The 13,437-nt window shown below is 47.0% G+C and overlaps 1 protein-coding gene across 1 annotated transcript in view; it reads left to right on the top strand.

The window, feature by feature from the left end:
* The first annotated feature begins 210 nt into the window (after positions 1-210).
* Positions 211-13,437, top strand: part of SNTA1 (syntrophin alpha 1) — an 81,021-nt gene continuing 67,794 nt past the window's right edge. The window contains exons 1-2 of the mRNA XM_056844008.1: positions 211-481; positions 10,680-10,865. Of these exons, the coding sequence (XP_056699986.1) occupies positions 211-481; positions 10,680-10,865 (457 nt within the window). The remainder of the gene's footprint in view (positions 482-10,679; positions 10,866-13,437) is intronic.

Genomic DNA, 13,437 nt, shown 5'->3' with positions numbered 1-13,437 from the left:
GGCCGGGAGGCCGGGGCGGCTCGGTGCGGCCCCAGGGCCACGTGCCGGCCGGCCGGACCGAGCAGCCCCTCCTCCCGGGGCGGGCGGGCGGGGCGGGGCGGCGGCCGTGTGGTCCCTCCTCGCTCCTCGCTCCGCGCCGGGGCTCGAGGAGGCGTCGGGGAAGGCGGCGGAGGCGGAGGCGGCGGCCCGGGCTGCGCTGCGCTGCTGCAGATGGCGTCGGGGCGTCGCGCGGCCAAGAGCGGGCTGCTGGAGCTGCGGGCGGCGGGCGAGCAGTGGCTGCGGGTGCTGGCCACCCTCTCCGAGGACGGCCTGAGCGTGGGCCCCGGCCAGGCCGGCCCCGAGCCGCCGCCCGCCGCCAGCCCCGCGCAGCAGCTGAATGGCGGCGAGCCCGGCGCCCTCGTCCCGGACGCCCTCGCCAACGTCCAGCGCGCCGTGCGCGTCGTCAAGCAGGACGTGGGGGGGCTCGGCATCAGCATCAAAGGTGAGCGCGGCGGACCCCCCCCCCCAAATAAATAAATAAATAAATAAATAAAACCCTGCTGCCCTTCAGCGCTGGGGAAGGGGGGGGGGAGGGCTCCCTTCGTGTCCGCCTCCAGCTGTCTGGGGGGCCCCGAGTTCGCCCGGCGGGTGGCGCCGAGCTGCCCTCCCTCGGCTGAACTTCTCGGCGGGGCTCCTTCGGGGGCGCGCGCGGGGTGTGGGGCAACCTCGCCTTCCCGAGGGCTGTGGAAGGGGGGGGGGGCAGGAGCCCAGGGAAGTCCCGCCAGGAAGGCGGGGCGCGTCGGCGGCGGTCCTGGCCGGAGGCCCTCGCCTGCCCCCCCCCCCCCAGGAACTGGAACTACGTGAAAGTTGGGCAGGGAAAGCCGCGGGGAGTCTGTCTTCGGGTCGGGGAGGAGGTGCCCCGCGTGGGCTTTCGGCGCGGGCTTCTTGCAAACCTCGACGCAGGGGCGGCTCTGCCTGGGGTCCGCCGCTCTCTGGATGCCCATTTCCCCCATCTGAATTCTCAAAACTTCTCATGGGGGGGCTCATTGTTGAGTTTTGAGCATTTGGCTGGGGGAAATGGGCATCTAGAGCAGTGGTTCCCAAAGTGGGCAGTACCACCCCCTGGGGGGCGGTGGGATTAGCTAGGGGGGAACTAAGAGGCAAGGGGGCAGCTAGAGGTGGCCTCTTCACCTATGTCGTTGGATAGGGTAGGGAGTGCTGGGGTTGAGTTTGTGGAACTAAGGAGGCGGTGGCCCGAAAGGTTTGGAAACCACGGATCTGGAGAGTGGCGGATCCGAGGCAAAGCCTCCTGTGCCTCAATGGCCTTGAACATCTAGGCAGAGGTAGCTCGCCTGCTTGCTTGTGAAAGTTGATTTGAGGTGAAGGACTTTTGAAAAATGACCCCGTGAGCTCTGCTCAGATGGACAAACGCATTGATTGTCTGCTGTCAGATGCTTAGAATTACCGTGTTTATCGGCACAAGTGACGCATCGTTTCATATGGACTTGCGTTCAGCGGAATGGGACCAAATCAATCCCGCAAATGCCTGCTCAGCAAAAATGTCCAAAGCAGTCCTTTGTGTATAATATGTGTGCGCATCTGCATACACAATCAAAAACAGCAGTGTAACAAAACGGTAAAATAAGGCTGTACTAAAACACTAAGCAAACCCTCCAAACAATCCTTCAAAAAATTTAACATGCATGCCATTTTTTAGATAAGAGTGTCAAGCCTCAACCACTTACTACTGACTTTCCTAGAAATTGAGGAACCATTTCATATATGCTGTTTTGCTACACAGTGACTGTTTATATGGAGGAAAACCAAATTAAATGATTTGAAGATTTTTCAGGTGCACTTTGTAGGACTGTGTGAAATCATCTAATCTTGGATCCTCTAATTCTCACTAAGAGCGCAGGCGTGAATTTGTGTGATAGGCTCTTTTTACACAGTGAGGATTTACCAGGTTGCTGTCATTGCCACTGTGAATTAAGGGGCATGTGCACTGGTGAGGGAGCTTCCCTGCATGGGAGTCTTCTGTGCACTTTCCTCCCTCTTTACTTCCAGTTGTTCCTGATGTACTCTGCGTGGAGTCCATGTTGGCTGTCACAGCTGCCATGGTGACCTGCTGTCATTTCTTCACACATGTGCTATAGTGCTACAACAACTGTATTCATGTTTGAAGTATGTAAGCAGGAACAGATAGTTATAGTGCTATAACGCTATAGCATTTACAAATTAAAACAAAATTAAACCTCAAACAGCCCTCTGGTGGCAAGACATGTAAAATACTGTGAAAAGGACTTGCCCACAAAGGACTGACCACAATAAAACGGTGTGGATGTAGGCGGGACCTTTGCAGGGCAGGAAAATATGCACCATTCCTTCCAGATGACACGCTAACATGCCTGGACTGTGTTGTTTTCTGAAAGATCAGAATAAAGCCGGTTGGTGAAATAGCTTGTCAAGGACAGGATAAAACCTGGAAACAGGACTATTACAGCACAGCCTTGTGTGGGAGCCCCCCAAAAAGTGCCCCAGTGTAGAAACCAAAGCAAAGCCTCCGTGTGGAAGCAGCTCTGCGGCCCGTCTTCTGGTGCCTTTAGACTTCATCTCTGTGCTTCATATCAACAAGCAATAGTCGTGTCAAATTGAAGTCAGTTGACTGATATTTTAAGTGAAGCAGCCCCTGGGAACCTACCCAGTGCCCACCAGGAAATGTGTGAGCCCAGCTAGTGTGTAATATTCTGCTCTTGACGGCTGGGTAGCATTCCTCACAACCCTAAAGGTAGCACTTGCAAGTGGGAATTGTGGATGGTTTTGAAGTTAAGATTGGAGGAGAGTTTTGGCACAACCAGAGGCTTTTTCGCTACGGCTGCTGTCCTTGTGAGCTGCCCCCCAAATTTCGCTGTTCATATTTTGTCCTGTATGTTTCCAACTCAGAATAAGTTTTGTTTTTAAAGACATGAATGGTTTGTGCAAATAAGACATTGATTTGGCAGTTACAGGCTGTGTCATGTAATTAGCTTATCACTTGATGAGCAATTTAAAAAAATACTCCTAATTACAATTTAATGGAATGAAGTTAGATCCTGGAAGAACCTTCTGATTGTAAATGATGCTATTAAAACTGAAATTTCACACAGATCTGGGAACTGTAGCACCTGTGCCATACTTGTTGTTTAGTTATTTGAATATTCATTCATAGTTTGTACATCTGCTGTTTGGGTTGGGCATAGGTATTGTGTTTTCCTGATACAAAAAGAATCATGTCCTTCCATACATATGCTCAAAGTCATCTGCAGCATGCAGCAAATACAATCTTTCCCCCTGCAAAAATCTGCAAAAGTGTGTGAGAATGAATTTAATTGAACAGTGCAAAAGAAGCCTATCCTGAGCCACACAACTACAAATACCCCCTTTGTACCATTATATAGTGTTATTCTCAGATGACACGTAGAACCACCACCCATTTAGTCTGGAATGCATTATTGGAGTTGTGAACGTCGATGCAATGTAGGAAACTGAAGAAAACATTTTAAAAATCAGATATCCCTTCTAGCCAGTGAAGTTTTTTGTTTTGTTTTCATTTGAATTGCAAATGCGGGAAATGCAAGACACAGTTGTGAAAACCGCTTGCAGCGTGGAGGAGAATTAGCTATTGTGAGCAATGGATGGGCCCTGCCAGCGACATTGGCATAATCAGGACACCTCGGATGGTGCTTTTTAAACCATTGTGATGGGTTACCGCGTTGACCTTCAAGACTAGATGAGGCGGCACACCTTGTGGAGAAATCGAGTCAGTTCAATTTTTTTTCCTGTACGAGCGATTGTAGTAGAAGCCAATCGATCCCTGCATGTATTGAAATACTTTATTCTGCTTTTGAGTTTTATAAATGGAAGATGACTGAGGATACAAGGGATGGGGAAAGAGAACATCATTCAGGCTCACATGTCTGACAAAGTGGGCTCGCATCCACAAAAGCTTATGCCACAATAAATCTGTTTAGTTTTTACGGTGCCACAAGACGAATTGTTCGTTGCAGCTGGATACTGCAGCTATCTCTGTGGGATCTGTTTAGAATTGGCAACTGTGAGCAAAAAGAAAACATTCGTGCAGAATTCCAGCAATCTCATGTTTGGAGTACTTTTTAGGTTAATCTGTAAGACCCTGGTTTGAATCCAACGTACCACAAATAGAGCAAAACTCATGGAATGGGACTTTCCTGCCTCCCCCTTCCCACTGCAGTTCATGGTGCCCTGGATATTTTGCTTATGGGGATCAGGGAGCCCTCAACACTGGTGAGGTGTAGGATTGCCAGGTCCCTCTTCGTCACCGGTGGGAGGTCTTTGGGGTAGAGCCTGAGGAGGGCGGGGTTTGGGGAGGGGAGGGACTTCAATGCCATAGAGTCCAGTTGCCAAAGCTGCCATTTTCTGCAGGTGAACTGATCTCTATCGGCTGGAGATCAGTTGTAATAGCAGGAGATCTCCAGCTAGTACCTGGATGTTGGCAACCCTAGTGAGGAGGTCAAAGTGAGAGGTGGTAGTAGGAAGGGGGGATTGGTAAAACCACCTTCCACCACTAGTGTAAGTGACCCTATCTTTAAAACAATATGCACATACAAAATAAAAACAAAATCCTAGCATGTTGTGGCAAAGTGTTCTACCTTTCCTTCTCCCTGACACACTGGCCATTTATGCATGGGAGGTTTTGCCTTGGATTTTCCGCTCTCTAGATGGACATTTCTCCCATCCGAATTCTCAAACTCAAAAATAAGCCCCCATGCAGAGTTTTGAGAATTCAGATGGGAAAAATGTGCATCTAGAGAGAGGCAAATCCAAGGCAAAACCTCCCATGCATAAATGGTCGCTGTCTTCCATAGCCCGGGGACAGTGATGGAGACAACATTGTTCAGATTGGATATAGCTTGGGAAATCTAGCCAGTAATATCTCTGGAATAAAATGCATGGAACCTCCATACTTGAATGCAGTTATGAATGTCAGATCTTAGGAACAGAATTTTCTAACCACTTTTGGTGATGGTATCGAGCAAAGCATTCTCTGTTTAGTAATGATCTCAAGCAACTTCTGAAATGTATTTTCTAGAATTCGATGCACAGGTCAGACCCATTGTGATCTTCTGCACAGAGTACCCAATCTAGTGATTAAAATCTCTTAAACGTTAAATAATTAGTATTGCCTGCAGGGTGTGAAAGACATTATCCGTCTACCGTTTTATGGAGTTATAGATAGCTTGCCAGTAATAAAAGAGAGAGTTCATGATGTTTGCTTTGGCTTGAACAAAATTTCATGCTGAATTTGGTTGCCATCATATTACGCTTCAGAGATCCAATATTTTCTGGTTTAAAACTGGCTGGTACACACCAGCACCTTTGCCGTGTTGTATGTTATTATGGCCAATGTTCTGAAGCCATAAAACTCAACTAAACTAATTATTATTTTATTTCCACTGAAACCCAGCACTCTTCAACAAGGTTCCGTAGACTGCTTATAATACAGTTGATAACTAATAGTGTGTCTGTGTGAGTGTAAAATGCTGTCAAGTCACAGCTGACTTATGGCTACCCCGTAGGGTTTTTAAGGCAAGTGTTTAAGCAGAGGTCGTTTGCCATGTCTTCCTCTGCAAACTCTTCCTTGGTGGTCTCCCATCCAAGTACTGACCCTGCTTAGCTTCCAAAATCTGATGAGAGCAGGCTATACCATTCCACATCCATAAAACTAATAATAGACTACTTGTAATCTTTATTTTGTCCACTGAAACTTATGCAATATTGTATTATCTATCAGGGCTGGTTCAGAAGTTATTGTCTGTATTATCTGGGCCCAAATTGTAGCAGCAGTGTTTGAAAGAAGGAACTATGTGGGGAATTCCTACATTAGGAGTCCAGTGTGCAAGTAATTAGATCTAGGAGAGGGGAAGAGTAATAGAGTTGTTAGGAACTTTCCAGAAGGGACTTGGTTGAGCAAGAAGTTTAGGATGGGGAGACAATGCAACCTTGGGCATTGTCAGGCAAGTTACCCTTGGGCAAGACACCCTCAGTGGGTCCTATTGAATCAAGAATAGACACAATGTGTAATCAGAGAATTTCTCATGCTTTCTCTGACCTTGTAAAAGTGAAAATGAGAGCAGTGGGCCCTTTGTTGGTTATAGAACCTTAGCAGTTGCTGGCCCACACTCTGAGAGGTACCAAGGACACATGGTCTGGGGAAACAGAGAGAATAGCAGAGGACTGTAATGAACATTGCTTGGAGTTTTTGTCCCACCCCATCCCCAGGGCTTTCAGTCAAGGAGATACCTCCATTAACTCAAGCAGTGGAACCTACCAACTTAGACCATTAGAAGCGGTTACATGTCCTTTGCTCTGTTAATTACTGTCTAAAATGGATGGCAGGGATCCTTCACCGTCTAAAATGGATGGCAGGGATCTTTCACCGTTTGTAGCTTTATCCCCTCTCCCTCTGGAATCCCACTGATCTCTCATTTGCCTTGGGCTAATGGTGAGTTCATCACTATTCAGAACTTGACCTCTCCCCCCACCCACCCCGTCCCAACCAGCCACCTCTGAATAGGTGCCTTAACCTCTCACCTGAAGTGGGAAAGTCTTCTCCCATTGGCTCACCCCAGTCTAGGCTGGACACCTTCTGTCTATCTGCTAGGACCTGATTAGACCAGTGTTTCCCTCTTCAGCCCCCCCTTGTTTCCAGACCATGAACAAAATGGTCATCTGTGGCTAGAAAATGTGTCAGCTTCCAGAAGCCTGTGATGCTATCTTTCTTTTAGATTTCTGGGAGTGTGCGTAGGGGCTATCTATTTGTCAGCTATGTAAGAAAGATTGCTTAAACATTTGATTGAGTTTTGAATTTGCCTTTTCTTGTTTCCCCTTATCTCTTTGTACTTTAATTGCTTGCATGAGGATTCTCATTCTCCTGTTGAATGGTAAAGTTGCTGGTAAAGGTGTTAGCCTGGGAAAATCCTCCTCTCATGCCTGACCTTTTTTTTCCATGTTACAAAAATGGTTGGGGAAGGGAGATCAGGAAAGCCACCCAAGAAGGCTGCTCAGTGTAGTTTTCTTGCTTACTGAGAATCCCTCCCTAAACCCTCCTGCTGCCTAAGGAGAAATGGCCAATTAAGAAAGGAGATTATTGCAGATCATAAGGAACAATTGGCTGGATCAGGCATATACATCAAGGTGGGTCTTACCCATCACAAGGATACTGTGGGAAAAGGAGGCTCTTGCTGAGCTTCTCATAACATCATGGGGGAGGAGAGGGGGGTTGAGCCATCTAGTCTTCCCTTCCTCCTCTTGCTATCTGCTTCCCCGTTGTGGACTTTGTAGAGTGCCTGGCAGAAGATGAAGAGAGTGCTTCCTTGCATAGAAGGAGACAGGTACTGTCTTGGCATCTTCTGTGGCCTGCTATTTCTGGCTATTTTATTTCTTTAGAAAAGCTTTATGCCACCTTTCTACCCAGTCAGCTTCCACAAGGTGGCAAACATTAAAAAATTAAGGCATTTAAATAATTAAAGTACAGTTAAAATATATAATTCAATTAAATGTAGAAGCAACAGTAGAAGGAGAGCCAACAACCGTTATGCTAGAAGAAACAAAAAATGTCTTCAACTGCTGGCAAAAAAACATCAATAGAGGGACACAGATTAATCATCCTTGGGAGGGAGTTCCAAAGTTTTGGTGCCATGACAGAGAAGGCCCTTTCTCGGGTTGCCACCCATCTAGCCTCAGATGGTGGGGGCAACCAAAGCAGGGCCTCTGAGAATGACCAGAGTGAATGGGTAGGTTCATATGGGAGAAGACAGTATGTTGTTCCCAGGTCGTACAGGGCTTTAAAGGTCAGTACCAGCATCTTGAATTGAGCCTGGAAGCAAATTGGAAGCCAGCATAGGTGGGACCATACTAAATTTATATGTTCTCTATGACACACTCCAGTCAATACCAGTTGTAGCTTCTGGACAGTCTTCAAGGGCAGCCCCACATAGAATGCATTGCAGTAATCTAATATAGATGATACCAAGGAATTGTCTGGGTTCAGGCGGGCACCTGAGACCAGAGGCAACAAGCATAGTCCAAACACAGTCCAGGGTCAAAACAGAGGTATTCAGAAGTCCAAGCATCAAACCAGAAGGGCAGATTCAAAGAGCACAAGCCAGATCACGGTCCAGAAGGTCAAACACACTGAAGTCCCAAACAAGGCACAGACCAGTAGCAAGCACACAAGGATTATAGACTAGCTGCTTCCACACTGGTTCACCCTTTCCTGGCTGCTTTTATCAGGAAAACCCTTCTGAGTCATCCAGGGACAGGTGTAACTCAGCAATGGCTGAGCATCCTACGTGGCTTTCAGCCCTGATCCTGTGGTGACTCAAGCTCACAGGGCAACCCTGGGGGTCAGGCTGGCAGCTGCAGTGCTTCTACTTCATTGGGGAAGCCAGCATAGGTGGGACCATACTAGACTGATAAGTTCTCTATGACACACTCCAATCAACACCAGTTGTGGCTTCTGGACAGTCTTCAAGAGCAGCCCCACAAGGGCTGCGGGACTGAGGACATGGTGTGCTGACTTCAACCTGAGACTTGCCCTCTGCGCCTGAGACTTGCCCTCTACCTTGCCGGTGGTGCTGCCCTCTGCGCCTGACGGAGTATCTACCTTGTCCGTTGGGTCTTCCTGCAGCACCTGAGGGATGGGGCCAGCTTCCTCCATCTCTTCCTCATCCTAGGAGGCATCAACAGGCAGACCCATGACAGGCATGCAGCACAGCGGCAAGATCTTTTCTGCCCAGGAAGGGATGCAGCTGGCTTGCCAGCTGAAGCTGGCGAAAGTCACCCCTGGCCACTGCTACCATCTCTTTATCCAACAGGGCGGCAGGGTCCAGCAGCATCCCCAAGCAACAAACCTACTCCTTTAAGGGGAGTGCAATCCCATCCAGAATGGGATAACCCCAAAAGGCGATCCATGATCGATGGTACAAAATCGGCCAAGAAGTCCAGGAGAATTTACAGAGTCACACTCCCTTTGCCCATCTCCTGGGGCATGTCATCCACCAGGGTGACCAAGGCCATTTCAGGCCAGCAGCCAGGCCTGAAGCCGTATTCAAACAGATCTAAACAATCCACTTCATTCAGGAATCTCTGATGTTGGCCAGCCACCACTGGTTCAGTCACCTTGCTCAAGAATGGTACATTTGAGAATGGACAAAAGGTATTGAACTCTCCTGGGTACAGAGTAGGTTTTCTTTTGGAGTGGACCCACAACTGCCCACATCAAGGCAGGCGCAACCACCCTGTCTCTCAGGGGACCATTTACTGTCTCCCAGACTCAGTCTGCCAGCCTCCTCCAGCAGATTTAAGCAGCCAGGGGTCGTACAAACAGGTGACAGGTCTCAAAATTCCCAGAATCCTGTCCACATCCTTAGACACAGAAATTGAAAGGTATTCCGCACAACTGGACAAATTGGCACCTTGGGGCCATCCAATCCTGTTGCTGCTAATATAGAGTCCATGTCGGAATAGATGTGAGAGATTTTAACCGCAAAGTGCTTAGCAAACTGATCACAGCAGGCTGCAGATCAGTCCTCCTCCTCCCTTTGGCCAGAATCCAATATGCCCCTGACTAGCTTTTATAACACAGCTCTCTTGCCAGGGGTATCACTAGAGGGTTTCAGCTCTCTGGTGTGTCTCTCTGGCATGAGATGCCAGTGGGACCCTGTTGTTGGCAGTTGGTGGGACCCTGTTGTTGGCAGTGGGAGGAGTATTGAAGACTTACAAGGAGAACATTGTGGTGCTTAAAAATATTGTCGAAGGCTTTCACGGTCAGAGTTCATTGGTTCTTGTAGGTTATCCGGGCTGTGACCATGGTCTTGGTATTTTCTTTCCTGTCGTTTCGCCAGCAGCTGTGGCAGGCATCTTCAGAGGAGTAGCACTGAAGGACAGTGTCTCTCAGTGTCAAGTGTGTAGGAAGAGTAATATATAGTCAGAAAGGGATTGGGTTGAGCTGAATCATTGTCCTACAAAAAGTATCAAAGGTATTGTGGTGCTTTTTTGCATGTCTGGGTGGTGAGGGTTTTAGAGACCCTCCACTTTTTACTTTTTTCCTCCTTTTTGCTGGGGGAGAGAATAATTAGACGCCACTGCTGTCTTTGTCTTTCTTAAACCTTTTAAGCACTCAACGTGATACTTGAAATTGGGATCTTTTTTAGGCCAGAAAGGATAACATGATTTTGAAGGGTTTCCCCCTCCCCCCACACAATTCTAACGTACAGTTTTTAATAGTACTTTTGACTTAATGTGCTTCATATTATCTTGTGAATTAAAAAAGGAGGAAATTAGTAAGTACAAAGTGTATTTTGAATAGAATCGAGATTTATTTATTATTTACATTTATATCCCACCGTCATTCCCAACAAATTACAAGGTGTCCGTTGGCAGCAGGTCCTGGTCAGTACATACAGCAGAGTCCAAATGATAAGAGACCATACAGAACTTTGCACAGCGTGACATCTTTAAAAAAGTCCTTTCTACTTTCCCCCTTTTGTACTAGAGTACTAAATAGCAAGCAAAGGAGATTTCTGCATTTCCACCATTCCTTAAGTTGTACACTGCCCGTTTTTACACGCAGTTATAAGTGTGGTATCTGAAAGATATATTTTTTCTGGCTTCAATTGAAGGTGGTCGAGAAAACAAAATGCCCATCCTGATTTCCAAGATTTTTAAAGGGCTGGCTGCAGATCAGACCGAGGCACTGTTCGTAGGAGATGCCATCCTTTCTGTCAATGGTGCTGACCTCTCTGACGCTACCCATGATGAGGCAGTTCAGGCCCTCAAGAAGACTGGCAAGGAAGTAGTTTTGGAAGGTAAGCTGGTTGTATATTATAATGCATGACATGATGTAGAAGGACGCACAAGGGGTTCTGTCACTTAAAATGTGCTAGCAGTTTTGCTCCTTCTCAGCCCGAGCCACAGGGTTCTGGGACTGTGGCTGGCTGCCTCAGTCTGTTTTGTTGTGGAGCCGTATATTCCAGCTGCTTGGCAATGTGGAGACATCCAGGAACACCCTGCTTTTGCAATGTTCTGTCTACATTGGCAGCTTGCCACCAGCCTCTTGAATGGACCTCATCCGCATGCAGATTTTGCACACTGATTTCAATAAAAATACATGAATGCTGTGCAGTCCTATCTGCTCATCTTTCGAACTGGATATTCACCCTTTTATCTCTCTTAACAGCTTAATTGCAGGTGCTAGTTCTCTGTACCCCCCCCCGCTCTATACAATAAAAATCTGCCAACTTAATATCTTTACAAGAATGGGTAACTTTAGGCTTTGTCTCAGGTTGTATCGAGATGCAGCCTTTGTTCAGTACGGAATTCCAAATCTATCTCTGGAACCACTTAGCTATTGCAGATACATTTCTTCTTCCATTTTGTGATGATTTTGGTTCCTGTTGCCACGGTTTGGTTCTGTACAATGGATGCCATTTCAGACAGGCAAGGACTTGGAACAGCCGTGTGAACAGTGTGATGTCAGACCAGAAATGTCTGGAATACTTTCAGGTATGGCAAGACCAACTTCACTTAGGAAGACAGACTCAAAAATCAGTATTCCAGCTTCTGGCCTGAACTCCTGAGTAATGGGAAGGTTAACTTTGCAGTGGGTATTCAACCGAGGTGTGATTGTCCAATAATGGTAGGTTGTATTGTTTGTTCCTGACATCTAGAATTGTCCAGTAAAGCTTCATTGATCAGAAAATCTGTAATTGGCTACCAAGAAGCGTTTCCGGAGAGACAAGAGATACCGTTGAGGGGAATAATGCCTGTGCTTTTCAAATGAATCAGTCTGCCTTCCTTGTCATGGAGAGAATGAGTCTGGCCTTGCTGTCGTTCCTTCAGAGTCTTGAGGAAACCCAGACAGGCTGTACATCATATTCAGAGAAGATGTGAATTGGCACAAACAGTTACAGGCACCTAAAAGACAAATTTAGTACTGCCTCAAATAGTCACTTCCTCGCCATCTTCCTCCTTCTGCTGGAAGAATAAGTGTACTGCCTTTTCTCGGGGGGGGGGGGTTAAAGGAAAAAAGTGAAGATACTGAGTGCATTGAAACTTTTGTTAAAATGCGATGTCTCTTGCTATGTATGAGGGGATCTTAGGAGGACTGGGGCCTAAATCAGGACGCTGTCCTTCTGTGAGGTAAAAAGCGGCTTGTGCTGGGGTGAGGCAAACTATATAAAGTCAGCTCGTATGTTATCCCTTGAATATACTCCACGGGGGCCATTTTACTGAGGTCTAATTTTATTTCAGAATTGCTCATTTAATCATTTCAGTTATGCAAACATGATTTGCCATCATTAACTCATCCATTAACTACTGTGAGTTAGGACCTCAGCATTCCTGTTACACAGATTGGAAACCTGAGGTTTTTTTGGCAGCAGCGCGTTCTGCAATACAGAGCACCGGTTTGTAACTTATAGCATCGTGTCAACTTGCAGTTGTGGAATTCACTGCCAGTGGATGCACAGATGTCTTCAATTGACTTATTTATTTCATTTATTCAATAAGTTTATTTATTTAATAAGTTTTATTTATTTACTAAGTTCATATTTATTTAATAAGTTCATATTTAGTATGTTTGTATTATGCTTTTCTCCCCAGTGGAGACCCAAAGCAGCTAACAATACACCGAGCAGGGGGTCCCCATCCTTTTGAGGCTGCAGGCACCTTTAGAATTCTGACCCAGAATGGTGCATGCGGCCATAAAATGGCTGCCACAGCTTACCTTCAGCTGCACAGAGAAGATCCTCATGCTGTGGTAGCAGCAGCTGCCAAAGCAACCTTTACAAAAATCTGAACAGCCAATCAAATCTCCAATGCCCCAAACCCCTACCTGACCCCACCTACTTTCTAAAAACACTTGGCAGGCCCCAGGATAGGTGTCGGGGGAGAACCTATGACATGGGGGTGGGAAATGCAACAAACAAGAAAGGGAGGGAAGCCTTCTGGTTGTCATACATGCTTTCTCTCTCTTCTAGCTGATCTTCTGTCCACCTCTAGTTCTCTGGCCCTCTGGCTGAAAAGCCTTAAACTCCTATGTGCAGAGAGGAGAGCAGTTTTGGTGAGATGTTAGATGCTGCTAACTAGCAGGGCTTTGGGGATCTAAGAGGGAATTAGACAGATTCATGGAGGAGAGGTCCATCAATGACTATGGTGCTTAAAGCCATGGTGACTAGTTAAAGTGAACCTCCATATGCTGAGGCAGCTATCCTTTGAATACCAGTGCTAGGAGGCAACGTCAGGGGAACACCTCGGGGAAAAGAAGGGCATTACAAACATGTAATATACCAACAAAATCCTAATCTGACAATCTATCTAGTGTGGTGTAATGGTTAGAGTGTCAGACTAGGATCTGGGAGACCCAGGTTTGAACCCCCA

The sequence above is a fragment of the Euleptes europaea genome, chromosome 2 (genome assembly GCF_029931775.1).
Source record: "Euleptes europaea isolate rEulEur1 chromosome 2, rEulEur1.hap1, whole genome shotgun sequence".
NCBI classification, from domain to species: Eukaryota; Metazoa; Chordata; class Lepidosauria; order Squamata; family Sphaerodactylidae; genus Euleptes; species Euleptes europaea.
Note: the sequence above shows the minus strand (reverse complement) of the source record. Positions and strands in the feature narration are given on the sequence as shown.